General features: G+C 41.2%; 1 protein-coding gene across 3 annotated transcripts in view; it reads right to left on the bottom strand.

Annotated features, from left to right (window-relative positions):
* The window catches only part of KLHDC3 (kelch domain containing 3), a 42,963-nt gene that overhangs the window by 17,818 nt on the left and 11,554 nt on the right, over nt 1–13,591 (bottom strand). For 2 of the 3 annotated variants that reach the window (XM_048482399.1, XM_048482412.1), the window contains exons 2-3: nt 3,682–3,935; nt 794–970 (exon numbers count right to left, since the gene is read on the bottom strand). In XM_048482399.1, the coding sequence (XP_048338356.1) occupies nt 794–970; nt 3,682–3,835 (331 nt within the window). In that variant the 5' untranslated portion in view covers nt 3,836–3,935. Of the gene's footprint in view, nt 1–793; nt 971–3,681; nt 3,936–9,715; nt 9,850–13,591 lie in introns of all 3 variants that reach the window. The other variant, XM_048482405.1, reaches the window with a different exon arrangement.

Below are 13,591 nucleotides of genomic sequence, written 5' to 3'. Positions count from 1 at the left end.
TACACATATGTTGGACTGGTTCCTGAAGTACTACCAAATATGAATCTTAACTGGGTCAACATTTTCACATTACTCTCTCCAAGTTATACTAGTATACATATAGATCAGTCTTTTCAAAACATTCTGTCAGAAGATGCCAAAGCAATCACCACTTCTATGTCTTTTATACTTAAAAACTATCTTACTGTGTTTAGGATCTGGCTTTCCCTAATTAGCTTCACATTTGGCTTCAATGGTGCTATAGCGGCAGCAAGTGATCCCCTAGGCCCCTGTTGTTGATCTCCTTATCCTACGTTTCCTTCAAGACCCTTCTTACCCTGCAATATCTGTGTAGTTATTCTTCTCTCTGCTTGATGTTATCTTATTTCCCCCTCCATTTCCTTTAATGTTCCACATTCCCTTCCTGCTACTGTGAGTAGTTTTATTTATTTTTATTCCGCCCTTCCTACAAGGAGCTCGGGGGAGTCTGCATACATGATTTTCCCCATCCACCAGTTCACCCTAAGAACTGCACTGTGGGTAGGCGAGGCTGGGAAACACAGACCCAAGATCTGCTTCATGGCTGAGCTGAACTTTGGGCTCCTGGATCCAAATCCAGTCCCCATACTACTGCAAAAATTCCTATGACTGTTAAATATTTTTAAAGTGAGAAACCCTATCATTAGCGATGCTGCAATCCTTCAAATTAAAAGTTTCACACCTGTTTTCCTTGTTAAAATGCAAATACAGACTGTGTCCACGTGCATTGGGAAACATGCGATGGAAACTCACAAGAGAGGGAAGCAACACTTACTGACGTCAAAGGCATACAGTACATTGCAGGCTCCCTCGGTATCATTGCGGCCTCCCCAGATGTAGATAGTATCATCAATGAGCACTGCAGAATGTCCGTATCTCATGTAGGGAACTTCCCTCACATGGTCCTTGCTGTTGGTCCACACTGGAGGCAGCTTAGTCCAGCGTAGAGAGACTACAAGAAAAAGACCGCAGGACTGTTAGTGGATTGGCTTGCCCCTAAGCATTAAGTTTGTTTGTTTGTTTATATTTGCATTTATATCCCGCTCTCCCCCGAGGGGCTCAGGGCGGCAAACAACAGTATTTAAAACAATATAAAACCACATAATCAATTAAAACAGTAACAACCAATTTAAAATATCCACAACATAGTAAAAGCAGATGGTGATAAAACATACAAAGGACACCCATGGGAGGTTAGTGACAGTATACTCAGGCCGGCTGGCAACAGATAAAAGCCCGGCGGAAGATCTCCGTCTTACAGGCCCTGTGGAATTCAGTAATGTCCCTCAGGGCCCTGATCGTACTAGGGAGCTCATTCCACCAGGTGGGGGCCAGGCCCAAAAAAGCCCTGGCCCTTGTAGAGGTCAGACTAACCTGTCTCGGGCCAGGGACCCCCAATAGGTTTCTCTCCAATGAACAGAGGGGCCTAATGGGGCAATATGGGGAGAGGCAGTCCCGTAGGTATGTAGGTCCAAGACCGCTCACAGCCTTAAATGTCAATACAAGCACCTTGAACATGATCTGGATCTGTTACCATGTGTACAGATCTATAGAGAAACAACAAACACTTCAGTTCCTCTGATTAACAAGCCATAGAAGAAATCCAGTCTTTTATAGAGAGTCCTTATCAGCATGCAGGAAGTAAACAATCAAACACTACCAGGTTTGTAGACAATAAAAGCAAATAAGGACAATGGGAAGGAACTAAGCAACATCAATAGATCACTGAGAAAATGATGAAGATGCTCACCAGGACCTATCTGTTACTAGCAGACAGGAGCTCTCTATCATGCTGATGTGAGAACAGAAGGAAACTCCTTCCCCCTTGCTCTGTGCTTCAACAGAATGGAGTGCCAAGAAATTTACATAAATGAGCACAATTCTGAGCATATTAAGCAAGTATATCTCATTTCATTTAACCGATAAGCAACATTAAGCTCACAGTTAAGTATTTAAGAAGAGGAAATAGGTAGCACAATGGCAGAATAAAATATGCAACAATGCACAATGAAAGAAGAGTCAAGAGATTTGACCTTCATTAATCATTCAGGTAGCAATTTTCAACACATCAAATGATTTACAATTATACCATTTATTTTCAAAACAATGCTATAAGATATTGTTGTCTGTTGTGGTGTAAGGAAGGGAAAAGAAGTTTGTAAGCCTCTCTCCCTTAAAGGGAGGTATAAATCCAAACTCTTCTTTTTCTTCTTAGATTGTCAACACCACCAAGTAAGTTTCATAGCTCCCCCAGCCTGGGTCTTGAACTTCTGAATACAACAGTGTATCCAGGCCTACATCATTCTTCCAACTCCCCTGATGATCTCTACCTGTCTATTCCCCCAATTCCACACAAGCCCCTGAAAAGTTTTTACAAACATTTTTTTAAAACTCCATTTGTCCACACTCACCCCCTTGAAAATGCTTCCGGGCCATTTTGTGGTTGTTCTGTTTTTTAAAACTTCTTAAATTTGTTCTTAAGAGGCCTTAAAGCCTTCTGCTGTGATTCTCTAGGGCAGTGGTTCTCAACCTTCCTTTAATACAGTTCCTCAGTGGTGAAGCCACCAGGGGGCAGAGGGGTGCGCGACGCACCACGCACACCATTTCTAGTCACGTGGGGGGCGGGAAAATCCCCCTCCCCCCCGCAGCACACCACCCCACTTACTTTTAGGAATGGAGCAGGCCAGAAGCCTGCCTACGTTGCCTGGCCTGGTGGGAACTACATTTCCCAGGGTCAACAAGAAAATTATGGTATCAACAATAACTTTAAAAGTACAAAAACTTTAGCTTTTTTGTAAGGAAGGGTTTTAAACAATGGATCTTACAATAAAAACTGGAATGAACATGCCTGTTTACTGTGACTCAAAACTACCCTGCTTTTTAAAAGAATAGTTCATTATTTTTAGTGTACATATTTTTAAAATTGCACATGGCAGGTGTCATTTTAGAAGGGACATTCACACAACCTGTCAGGGGAGGAATGTTTATGTTAGCAGTGCCAACATTTCAGAGTATCTTTAGGAGACCCTCCTGATGATACCACCCAGGTTTGGTAAAGTTTGGTTCAGGGATAGCCCCATCTACTATTAGCTTCTATTGGAAACAATGGGGGATGGGAGCACCCATTTTGGGGATCCATAACTTTGGATCCCCTGAACCAAACATCACCAAACCCAGCTGGTATCAGCAAGAGATTATCCTGATGATACCACCCAGGTTTTGTGAAGTTTGGCTCAAGGGGTCCAAAGTTATGGACCCTCAAAATGTAGCCCCATCTACTATTAGCTCCCATTGGAAACAATGGGGGCACCCCCTTTGGGGGTCCATAACTTTGGAGCCCCTGAACTAAACTTTACCAAACTTGTCTGGTATCATCAGGAGCAACACCTGATGATAGCCTGAAATTTTGGTGCCACTAGCGGCTAACAACTGCGCCCCCTGGCGGCCAACAAAGTAAAAACTCTAAAATATTTTTTAAAACACACCTGACTCGCTTATAAGTCGAGGGGGCATTTATTGCAACTGTATAATTGCCGTACCAAAAAAAAAAATCACAGACTTCCCATCTGAAAAAACTGCTTTGATAAAACAAACCATAAAATGCTAAAAAAACCAAACATGAACAAACTTCTCAGAGCCTTTGTGGCCAAACACCCATCTTACCTGCATTAAACACATGAACATCAATCTGTCGCAGAGTCTCATAGTCTTCACCAGAACAATAGCCACCAAAAGAGTAGACTTTGTGTCCGACAGCCACAGCAGCGTGGTTCACTCTCCGGGGCCCACCTTCTAAGTGCACTGTCCACCGTAACATTCCCTTTTGTGAGTGCTCAGTCCCTCCAAGCTGGGGGTGGAGGCTCTACAGTCTCATGCCCATAGGGCTACCAACCATGTTGGTTTGTAGCCACAGAGCTCTGCAAGAGACAAATAATACAAGTGTTTAAAATCTGTCTTGTTAGGTCCATTGCCCCTGGAATCTGGGTCTTCACAACATTTTACCCGCTAGAGATTTTTAATGGCTCTTTCAAACTTTACAGTACATAATTCATTTCTTTTAATACTTTTGTGTGGCATGAAGCAGTTAGTCCTGTTAGATTACAAAAGCTTCAGACAGGACTGCCCATGTAATAAAAATTAACATGGAACCATGGAAAAATGGCGAATGTCCCTAAGATCATGCACAGCAGCTCAAGGATAGGATTTCTCCTTCTGTTAATGGTTTACAACAGGGGTGTCCACCTCTGGTGCTTCAGATGTTCATGGACTACAATTTCCATCAGCAGGGGTTTACAAAAATATATAGTAAATGAGAGCAGAAAGTAACTAGTGTTAACATAAATACCAACTACATTTATTTGCTTGAGCAGAAGGCAAGACCTCCCCACACTTTAACAGACTGGAACAACAAATTATAAAACTATGAGGCTGTTGCCAAAAAAAAGTCAGCCTCCTGTGGAACCCTTCTCTGTAATGCTCCTCAAGACATCAATGGCTGTCACTGGTGAAGAAAACATAACAACATTAGTTAAGTCACAAGAGGTAAAGTATACTACATACTGCAGAAAGGGCGGCAGAGAACTCAACATGGGGCTGCCATTTTTAGCTGCATCTCCATGATTCTGACAATATATTTATCCTTCAACATTTAACAGGAAAGAAATGGATCCACAGTTATTCCTTCTTTAATAACTGTAAGGGTGTTTGTTCTCTCATGTTAGAAAGAAACAACTGTCCCTCAAAAAATTCTCAAAAATTAAAAATATATCTCAGCGGCTGCAATGCAGGAAATGACACGCTGTGCACTACATAGTCCCTTAGTGTTCATGAAGCATTGCAACTATATGCATGCTCATAGAATCCCAATGCACTCGGCTCCTTCATTTAGTTGCTAAAGACCAAGAGGTGGGATTAGATGTGGTAAACAACAACGGTAGTTGTACACATCTCCAAAAGGCAAAAGCATCGGGGAAACAATTTACCAAGGACAATTACCCAGATATAGGGACTGTTCAAAGGAAGTAAGGAAAGCTGGAACAGCATATATAACATATTACAGTGAAACTATGTATGACAATATGCACAGAGAAACTCCAATCACAAAAGAAACACAAAATGTGTTAAGGCTCATAGAACCATTGTTCATATGTGTTGCCAGGGAGACAGGCACTCACTGTATACATCAGTATAAATCTGGCCCACATTCCGGTCTAGCCCAAATCTACACTAAAATAGCTTTTACTACCTATGCTAAAAGAGCTGCTAGCTTGGGTTCTACACCCAAATTAAAGGAATGCTTCTAACTTGAGCACGGAGCACAAATTGTTACAAGGGACCTGCTTATGAATGGAAAAGCTCTTCTACAAGTTTGAAAGGAGTACTAGAAATCTGAATAATCACTTCTCACTTATGGTGATCCTATGAATTAATGACCTTCAAGGTGTCCTATCATTAACATCCTTGCTCAAGTCTTGCAAACTGAGGGTCACTGCTCCCTTGATAGTATCAATCCATCTTATGTTGGGTCTTCCTGCTTTCTTTCTGGCTTTAACCTTTAGTTTTAGGAAGTGTTCAGCTTGATTTGATCTAGAACTGACTTATTTGTCTTTTTGGACAAAAGAGTCAAATATTTCTAGTGAGTATGTATAAGCATAGTGTAAATACATGCACATTCACAATGCAACATATTCACTCAAGAAGGAGAAGCAAGACGTCAAAGAGCTACAGCAAAAGAATAAAGAAGGGGCTTATAGCTACCCATCTGTGCCAGCTCACCAACCTCGGGGGTTCAGGTGTCTGAGCAAGCCAAAAGGTATATGAAAGAGCAGCAAAGAAGCACAGATAAGGCACCCACAGCTGAAAAATGCAGTGACTGAGAGTCAGATAGAACATACTCACAGGACAGCGAACAAGCACATTGAAACAAAGCAACACCTGATTTCTGACCACAGATATATGAGGCAGGAGTCCAAAACAAAATATTATTATCTTCCCAGGCTTGGAAAAAGGGGAGCGGGTGAGGGGTAGGGGTGGGGGTGGGTAGAGGACTGATTATAAAGATGAGGAAAGGAGAAGTCCACACTCCTGAGAGTGTTTCCCAGTAAGCAACAGAGGGAAAGAGGCGTGTTCTAAGGCTTTTGCCACAGGGAGCTGGGACCTGTGGCAGGAAATTCAACAGTCCAAATTAGATCAGTCTTAACCTTTTAATGAGAAAGGCTAATTTGAACATAGTTGTTTACAAATGTCCACTGTGGCTAAGGGGCTCTGATTCATTGCTGAGAGTGCCCTGGATTAATGGCCTGATAGCTACTGGCCAGGAAAGACTCCAATTGCTTTTCTTGGTCTGCTATTGTTCTTGGCGAATCTGATGGAAATAAGGTTTAGGGCTACTCCATCTGCTGTTCTCATGTCTTTTGAGGTTCTGCTGCCCAGGAGCTCAGTTTCCTGACCAATTGTGACCAGCAGACAGAAGCTGGTTTAATTTCCTCAAGAAGGGAAGGACTGAGACAGGAAGAGGAGGTCTGATGGCAACCACATTAATTAACTAGCTGTTTGGGCCAGACATTTTGGTTTTTACTTTCCCGCCTATCCTAAGATAAATGAATGGAGATAGTTACAGGATCAGTTCATTAATAAAGAAATAAGGCCCCCACTTGACAAGTCATCTGTAGTTTACTTTTATTTTTCATGAAAATAACTACGAAGGAGCAAGAAGAAATCTATTAGCAGCAGGCAGATGAAGGGCACTGACAGCAAATCAATATATAACCCATGTCTTCTGCTACAGTCAGGTCCTCTAAGAAGGGGACAACAGTTCCCACCCAAATCATTCATTTGAAATGGCAAGTCAATAATGCTTTACCAATTACTGGAGGATCCAAGCAAAATATACATGAAGTTCTCCTTGCGTTTTGTTCACATGCACAGAAACTACTTTAGACTTTTGTGCACCAGAGGTCTGTGCAAGTCTTGCTCTCATTCCCCAAAGAAAAGCAGGTAGGCGTTACAAGCATTTTCATATGTCAGTTCCTGGGAGAAAATTGGTGGTTAGAGATTTAAACCCACACACCTCCCTACAACTGAATGTCCAAAATAGAAAGGAAACCAAGATCTATCTTCTGCCTAATGATAACTGTAGTGGGTGTTATCAATTCTTGTCTGAAGATAAGATCAGAACCTTTAAGTACTTCAAGAGAATACCGCATCAGGTATTTCAGTATGTAGGTGTTTCAAACAATACTTATCTGATCATTATCAGCCTATAGCAACAAACTCAATATAAAAATACCCAAAGGAAAAACATTCAGTGTTTGCAAATAAAACAGTTTTCCTTAAACACATCAGCCCCTCTTATAGGCTATAAAACAACTAAAGCTATTCAACTCTTTTTCCACACGGTTCACTGGACAATCAGCCAAAGAGAGTTTGCAGTTTGGGTTAGTATTTGTGAGGTTTGAGCACAAAAAGATGGCAACCATTTACAATCTCAGCCTGTCTCACTTAACACACAACCTTTTTTTCCTTAGCTGACAAAATAAAATATGCATATGCATTAAAGTTAATATGCTATAACCTAGATGGAAAAGACAGCTGGGGAAAGATAAAATGGCTAAGGATAAAAAGTCAGAGATCTATAGAAGATATTTAAAATCAATGAAAAAACTTGCAGACCAGAAAAATAGAACAGTGAAAGGAATGACAATAAACACTATGTGTTTGGAAGAAAAACTATTTGCTCAAATTACAGAAGTTAATAATGTAGCAGTGACTATATAAAATCAGAATCACAAGAGTAGTTTGCTCCAGAGAACGGCAATGCATCACCTGTTTTCAAACAATTATAACATCCAATTTTCTCAGAAGTCATATTTAAACTTCGCAATACATAAAATAATGAGAAAGATTTCAGTATCTAATGATAAATAAATAACTGTGATAAGACCAAGTAAAATGTATTTTATAGGTACATCCAGAGACTGAACGGAGGCTTGGTGCAAAAGAAAAACTTAACCAAAAATAGCAATATCAGTAGTACCCATCGGCCCCTTAGCTGGCACCTGCCAAGTGTTTTTAGAAAGTGTGTGAGGCCAGATAGGGCTTTTTCCCAGCAAGGCTCCTGACTGGTTGTGTGGCAATCATTTTGTGGCTGGTTCCACCTTCTCCCACAGCCATTTTGTGGTTGGGCCCACCATGTCATGTCAGAATTCCAAATATGCCTGCGTGCTTAAAAAGGTTGGAGATCTGACCCATGTGAATTGGTAATAGTTACCTTTCAAGCAGCTTATACACACATATACTGCTTTTTACATAAATCCTTTTTTAACTGTGTACAGGCAGAGGTACTAGAAATCAATTATCCAGTGTGTGTGTGTGTGTGTGTGTGTGTGTGTGTGTGTGAGAGAGAGAGAGAGAGAGAGAGAGAGAGAGAGAGAGAGAGAGAGAGAGACGATGCAGAACCATTGTAGTCAATAAAGAAACTGAAAATTAAAGCCCTACCTAGAAATTATATTAGCCAAGTACCATGTGTTATTCTTGAATGTAAATGCAGCTGCTGCTTAGGATTCACTACATGGTAACTTTTTATCACAGGTATACAACTGCCTGTGGAGAACCAGTCATCCATAACATCCACTTACGGGATGGTAAGAATTTTACTGAGCATCTGGAAGTGACCGGAAAACCAGGGAAACTGAATGGTTGCGGGAAAACTCTCTTTACTGTATGGGTGAAGAGATAAAGCACCTTAATAAACCACTGCTTGGCAAAAAAAATAATTTGGATTTAACAAAGTCGCATTTACAAGAATGTTTTATGTCCAGTTTGCCAATTAATGATTCAATATTCAATTATAGTTTGACCTGTTTTTGCACGGCTATATTTCATGCATCTTAGAAACCTTGAGTCAATCATGGCTGAACAACTCCCACTGGATGGTTTTTCCATAAAGGTTGCTAACAGTTACCAGCATTTTTTAACCTTCCTATCCTTTTTGGCAAGCTCATAACCAGAAAGGTGGGAATTCAAACACAATGCAGCTAAAACAAATATTTAATTTAAACCGTGAAAGCAACAATTGCAACTTAACTTTTATGTAACATCAGCAGCATATTATATGCATTGTTCAGAGAAGTGCATCCCAGCCAACAGTGAGTGGAATGATTCCATATTGCATTTAATTTAACTGCAAGCCTAACCAATCATCAATTAGAAAGCAATGGACTACTAGCCCATTAGAAAGAAATGAGCGTACCATTAAACCTCACCTCAAATCCTTGTCACCAAACAAAACTTTTTTAAAAGTGTGAAGATGTTCAGACTTTGGCAAGCCTTTTAGGCAATGATACCTATTTTGTGGATTACGAAGAGCCGCATTCCTAATTACCATTAAGAAAAAGAACCACGTCACTACTGTGTGCCCTCTAAACAACCACACTGAATGCACACAAACAATAATATAGATGCAATTATTAATATCAAATATATAACTATGGCCTTTTCAATACCAGAATACTTCTGAACATATAGGGTTGTCTCACTGTTGTATTGGTATATACTATACCTCCCTTGTTGCCTTCTCACTCTTTCACTGACACATTTCAAGAGAAAACAAACCCTCTCACTGAAGAAGCCTGCTTGGAACCAGCTAGCAGCACTGTGAAACCTTACTTTGCCAGAAGGTTGTATGCTTTTTACTTGCCTCTCTGCTCTCTCGCCATCTCCGCAACATAAAGCACCATCACCCACTGTGACCAGTTTGTTTTACTCCTGGACTGGGATGGTTTCACTCTAGTCTGTGGCAAGATTTCTCTCCTCCTAGCAGCAGTCTGGGTGCTGAAATGTAAAAGAAGGGGGTGTTGGAGGGGGCAGGACTTTTTTCCTTCCATCCCTGGCACGAGGCTAACAGATGAGGGAAGCTCACAGGTCATCCATCCGCCCGTCCCTCTGGTAGTGGCTATTTCAAGGTGGGAACCACCTGCCAACCACAGGCCCCACCATACCATGACTCTTCTGTTACCCAGATCACTAATACACATGCAGCACCTGTAGTGGAAAAAGCATCCTTCTGCTAACAAGGAGAGGAATGGGATACCAGAGATCTTAGCCCTATGTATACTACGGTCAAGTTATAGTCCAACACTCAAAAGAAATGAAAGGGAATGAGCTTCTTAAACAAGAGCAGAAATTTACTGAATTAACAGAATCAAGTTAAATCAGGTAAGTAACAGAGGCACTGTAGAAAGAAAATAAATGTATATGTGAAGTACAAGCACAATGTAAACCCTTTCCCTAACAAACTACCTACAACTAAGGAAGAGAATAAAACGGGAGAATTGAAGGCATACAAGTCTGCTTCCTAAAGATGGGGGTGGGGGAGAGCAGCTCCAGAGAGTGAAGATCACCAGATTAGAAAAGTGCAGCCGAATAGGATGGGAAAGTAGAGAAGTCAACCATACAGTTGGGATAGCAAGCTAGGATCCAAGATCAGCTACAAATTGGATTTGCCGAGAAACAACTTTTTATACATTTCTGCTAAGACTGAGTTTGTGTGAATGACAATGACAAAAAATCCAACTCTTTGAAGATGAGTTAATTTGAAAAGGGTTTTTTGGTGTGCAATGTGGAGGGAAATGTTCTTCCTTTGCATTAAAGGTAAAAATATCAAGAAGTGTTCCTTGATAGCTGAGTATTTCACATGGAGAGATCTTCCTGTCCAGAATGACAGGAAATAGCTAGGGATGGCCTGTTGCTCATCGTCTGGATTATTGTCATTCAGAAAGTACAAATTATCAGGAAAGGGACCCCTTAGGTCCTTCGAACAGGAAAAGGCCCTTCAGTTGATTCTCACCAGAGATGCTTTTTGCATGATTAGTGAAGGGGCTGTCTTCACGTTCCTTACAACCTAAGTATCACTCAGTGACTCCGTCTTAGTTTGATCCAGGCTCCATTTTTCATTGCAAGGCCCGTGCTAAGATGTGCATGCATACAGGGATAAAAATAGGGGTCTCCTGTGAGGCTGAATCTCAAGGCATCATTTCCCATTTTCCTGAAAGATGGGGGGTGGGTGGCAAATGGGAGAACAATTCTGAGAAGACCCACAGATGACATACCACCCTAAGCACCACTGCTTTAGAAAAAGGAAATTCCTCAGTGATTGACATTGACAAAAATGCTTTGCTAGATAAGGCTTGTGTACTAATTGGGAGCAAACATGGTTGTATTATTACTTTATTATCTTGAATATTTAAATGACTGCAGTTGAAGATAAAGGACAGGGCAACCTTTAATGTATGTTGGAACCATTTATAATCACAATGAACCAGGTCAAATTCAAGTCAGCTCCTTAAAACTATGACTAGAAGGCAACAACATCCCAAACTGCTGTTTCTGAAGCACCAATGTAAAATGTTCCTGTCAACTGTTTTTCCTCCTGAATTATCATTCAGAGTAGCTTCATGCAGTACTCAAACTTCTATTACACAAAAGGTGTGAAGAATGGATTGGATCCTGCCTGCTTTTTCAATCAGTCATAACCAATTTCCCTCCCAAACACAGTTCCCATCCTGCATGCTTTTGTACGTACAATTCTCATGATCTCCAGCATAATCTTTTCTGGTGGTCAAAGGGGATCCTTCCATCTAACCCAGTGGTTCTCAACCTTCTTAATGCCATTACCCTTTAATACAGTTCCTCATGTTGTGGTGACCCCCAACCCTAACATTTATCCATTTTACAGATGGAGAACACTGATGCAGAGAGTCTTAGGTGACCCCTGAGAAAGGGTCATTCGACCCCCAAAGGGGTTGCAACCCACAGGTTGAGAACCCAACAGTTGCTACAAAAAGGGGGCTGTGGAACAGTGCTATAGTCACTATTGTAACAGATCTCAATACAGCCCTGATGGTATAACAAAAGGGAAGCTGAACCCCCATCAGTTATACAGATTCCCCCTGTCAAGAGACATCTCAATCAAGTTCAGACTCAGGTTCACAGCAGCTTGATAAGAAGCTGTCTGTCTCTTTTTGGTTTCCAATGGGCACTCATTCCTCATTAGGTGAAGTAAGGTGAATGTTAACCATAGGACAAGCAGTAGTTACAAGAGAAGTCTGACTGATAAGGACTCCACTGTTATGGACTGGCATTGTTCTTCAGAGGGTTCACTGGGCAGATTTCCCACAAACCAGTACTCAGCAAACCCTTCCCAGGCCATACAGCTTTACCTTATATTCAGAAACAGCTTGCCAATTTGCAACATTTAGGACTGTTTTCCAGGGCTAAAGAATTAGTTTATTTTGACTAACCCATCGACAGAAAGTGTAATATTACAGAAACAGCAACATGCAGCACTACCATAATTTCAAACAAAACAATATACCAGGGGATCAAGACACACTATAACTGGCCTTTGAAACAGGGCAAAGAAGAAACCAAACTAGAAATTGAAAAAGTGTGCAACCTTATATTCATTCAGAATAGACAAAACAACCTGGTAAGTTAAAGCACAGAATTCTTATGCCTAACTGGAAAAATAAGAATCAAACTCTGTAAACAGACCAGATGGGAAGAGCTTAGCGAGAACAGCAAACTCTTCATACTCTCATCTGGTATTATAATGAACTTTCCCCAAGAATCAGGGCAATCTTGCACCCACAACTTCTGAAATACATACAAAAGACACAAGCCCCTACCCTGCTGTTGTTCCAGTTCTCCAGGGAATGAATCCTGAGAAGCTGTGGTTCCAGCCACAAGGCTTAGTAGCACTTAAAAATAGCCCTTAACCAGTGTGAAGCAGTCCATATAGACTGTTCTATTTCAGGCACATCCCAATTCACTGTTACATCCAGCAGAACAACAATCCAGCATCTTGTCTCACTCCTGGGGTTTATTCACTCCTTCCACTATTTATTCCTTCAGAATGTAAGCCACTGGCCACAAAGGAATAATCAGTGGCCTTAAGTAATGAGGTGCAGCTATATTAACACTGGAGTGATTATTAGATAGATTGAGTCACTTGTTCTGTTGCTAAAATAAGACTGCAAACTTGTGAATCTCTAAGATCCACAAGACACAGAATCTGCTAGACAGCCAAAAACCCAGGGCTCATTCTGATCTTACTGTTTTCCAGTTCAAGTTGACTCCTGCCAGCATGGTGTAATAGTTCAGTGACAGATTCTAATCAGGAGAACCGGATTTGATTCCCCATTCCTCCACATGAGTGGCAGACTCTAATTTGATAAGCTGGGTTTGTTTTCCCTGCTCCTTCACAAGAAACCTGCTGGGTGACCTTGGGCAAGTCACAGTTCTCTCAGAACTCTCTTAGCCCCACCTACCTCACAAGGTCCCTGCGTGGGGTAGGAAAGGGAAGGTGATTGTAAGTCGCTTTGAGATGCCTTAGAGGTAGAGAAAAGCAGGTTATAAAAACTAACTCTTCTTTTCCTTCTCCATGCCAATTTGCTGCCTTCATATGCGCTCAGATCCAGCTTGAAAGAAAAATACAGCAGATCCATGAAGAAAATTCCAAAAGAGAAAGTTTGCTACCTTCTCAGAGAGGCTTTCAGCACTTTAAAAACTAATA

The sequence above is a fragment of the Sphaerodactylus townsendi genome, linkage group LG01 (genome assembly GCF_021028975.2).
Source record: "Sphaerodactylus townsendi isolate TG3544 linkage group LG01, MPM_Stown_v2.3, whole genome shotgun sequence".
In the NCBI taxonomy this organism is placed as follows: Eukaryota; Metazoa; Chordata; class Lepidosauria; order Squamata; family Sphaerodactylidae; genus Sphaerodactylus; species Sphaerodactylus townsendi.
This window is presented reverse-complemented; position numbering and strand designations above follow the sequence as displayed.